This window comes from Egretta garzetta, unplaced genomic scaffold (genome assembly GCF_000687185.1).
Source record: "Egretta garzetta isolate BGI_Z169 unplaced genomic scaffold, ASM68718v1 scaffold74, whole genome shotgun sequence".
NCBI lineage: Eukaryota > Metazoa > Chordata > Aves > Pelecaniformes > Ardeidae > Egretta > Egretta garzetta.
The window spans coordinates 1,225,068-1,227,320 of record NW_009259427.1 but is presented as its reverse complement, the minus strand read 5'-3'; the positions used below and the strand labels follow the sequence as shown (position 1 = coordinate 1,227,320).

At 42.7% G+C, this 2,253-nt stretch overlaps 1 protein-coding gene across 1 annotated transcript in view; it reads left to right on the top strand.

The window, feature by feature from the left end:
* The window catches only part of COL22A1 (collagen type XXII alpha 1 chain), a 221,056-nt gene that overhangs the window by 107,798 nt on the left and 111,005 nt on the right, over positions 1–2,253 (top strand). Inside the window, exon 13 of the mRNA XM_009637043.2 lies at positions 964–1,017. Coding sequence (XP_009635338.1) covers positions 964–1,017 — 54 coding nt within the window. The remainder of the gene's footprint in view (positions 1–963; positions 1,018–2,253) is intronic.

Genomic DNA, 2,253 nt, shown 5'->3' with positions numbered 1-2,253 from the left:
CACCATCCTCTGCTTCCACAAGAGACAGGGGTGAGAGAAATAGATGTATTGGTCACTGAAGCAAGGGCCTGAACTCCTCTTGTGTACTGCTAAGAGCTAAGAGCAACGGTGAAGATGCAGGGTTAGCTCGAAGAAAGATGAAGCATACCAAATACTGTCTTTAAGAGGACTACAGTTGAGGCATAAAACCACAAACACATTTTGCAGAATCTTAGATAATTACGTTTTAGAGCTTTCCCTCCTTTCCCCTGCTTGATCGCCATCCCTGCGAATTATCTTCATCCGGATTGTGGACCTTTATCATCTCATTCATTGTCCCTTTGTGGCAGTCATTTGGTGGCGCCTGGAGGAACCTGGGGAGAGGACTCTTTGGAAGTTCAGGCACTTGCTAAAGTAGTGGCACCCAGCAGAAAAGCTCTTTTTTTCCTGTCACTTGCATCCTGTTTCTGCTTTGTGCCACACTGTCCCTCTTTGGAAAAACCGTGATAATTTTCCCACATGGCTTCCAGAACTGATGCAACTTTCTCACATCACACATGGCATAGTCTGGGCTCAGGCAGTGACAGACTTGGACTTGCAGAATTTCTTATAGGACATGTTTATTGCACTAAAAGTTCACTACTCAAGAACAAATGTATTATGTCTACCTCCAAGGATTCCATCTTTGTAGGTTGTCGTTGGTGCAAGCTGTTCACAACTTAGGGAACTCGTTTCTTGCTGCTTAGGTGGTTGTGTCTGCAGAGCAAATGAATAACCGCTTCCGTTTTCGGTTTGTCTCTTTCCTCTACTATTTTTGCGAAGAAAGCACGTAGTATACTTTCAGATAGTTGTACACAGGGCTGTAGGTATTGGGTAGAGCTGCTATTTCTAAAACTAAAGCTGTATGTAATGACTGTTTTGAGCCATCCTAGCCTTTATATGTAAAAGATTAGTATTTACCACCAATATTGCTTTTACTTGCAGGGTGAACCAGGACAGCCAGGAGCATTTGGACTGCCTGGGCCAGCAGGTCCAAAGGTAAGCTTCCCATTTCTTCTTTACATGGGCAGGCTTTTTTTTTTTTTTTTTTTCACTGACTTTTTATATGTGTGGATTGTTTGAACTACTTTTTGTTTATGACTTTTGATATTCTCACTGGTGAATGAAGAAACTCAAAATACTCATTTTCATCAGGGCTAAGGTATCTGCAATTAGGCAAGGTATGTAAAAAGGAGAAATACCTTTTGTTCAATCAACAACATAGCTGGAGAAGGTGAAGAGAACATATTTTGGGGGCATATAAGCCTTGCTTCCTGTCTTCAGTAAGCCTTCCCACCTCTCACAAAGACGTAGGTGAGAATTATTATCCCTACCCTATGACTGGGAAAAAAAGTGATCATGGAGAGATCCTAGCCTGGATATTTCTTCTTATTTTGGGAGCTCCAGTTTTGCACCAGTAGACAGCGGCAAAGCGATACAGAACTTGAGCCAGTGCTTATATCACTGGGTTTGCTTCAAACAAGATGCTTCTGAGTGGGGATCTGGTGAGACTTAGCTGAGTGTCAGAACCGTGCCTAAACTTCCTAAAACCATGCCCTTCTCATGAGCAGTTCTTTAACGTCCTTCCAAAGTCTCAGCTCTCTTTGCCTTGTTCCCTGGTTACTGAGGGAGCTCTCTTTGCCTTGTTCCCCGGTTACTGAGGGGATAACTACCCCTCAGGTGGTTTCAGGCTTGTTGCTATAACACAAAAAGGAGATGGTGTACTAGATTGACAAGTACATTTTCAGGGGCATCATGTACAGTAAGTTCAGCTCAGCCTATGAAAGGTGCTGCAAAGACAACAGACTGATTGCCCAAATTTACTTTGCCCAGTTCTGTTCCTATATAAGCAAAGATCTTTGAGCATCACATCTTTCTTGAAGAGCTGAATCTGGTCATCTAAACCTCCCATTGAATTCACTGGTATTTTTGTCCTCAAATTGGACTTCAGCATCTGAACACTTTTCCAGATGTAGTCCTGATTGTCACTTGTCTCTATCTGAGAGGACTCTGAAGCAATTAATTTATATAGGTCCTTCTGGGTTCCTCAGCTATGGAGAGGTGCCTTTCTGCAAAAATTTCTTTTTTTTTTTTTTTTCATAGAGGCAAATGTTCATCATTTCCTTAAGTCGCCATCAGGAGGGTATTGGAACAAATGGTGTGTTTGTGGATTAGTGGACATGCTTGGCAGCCATCCCATGGCTCTTTGCAGGAGCCATGTTGCCTTCAGCAACA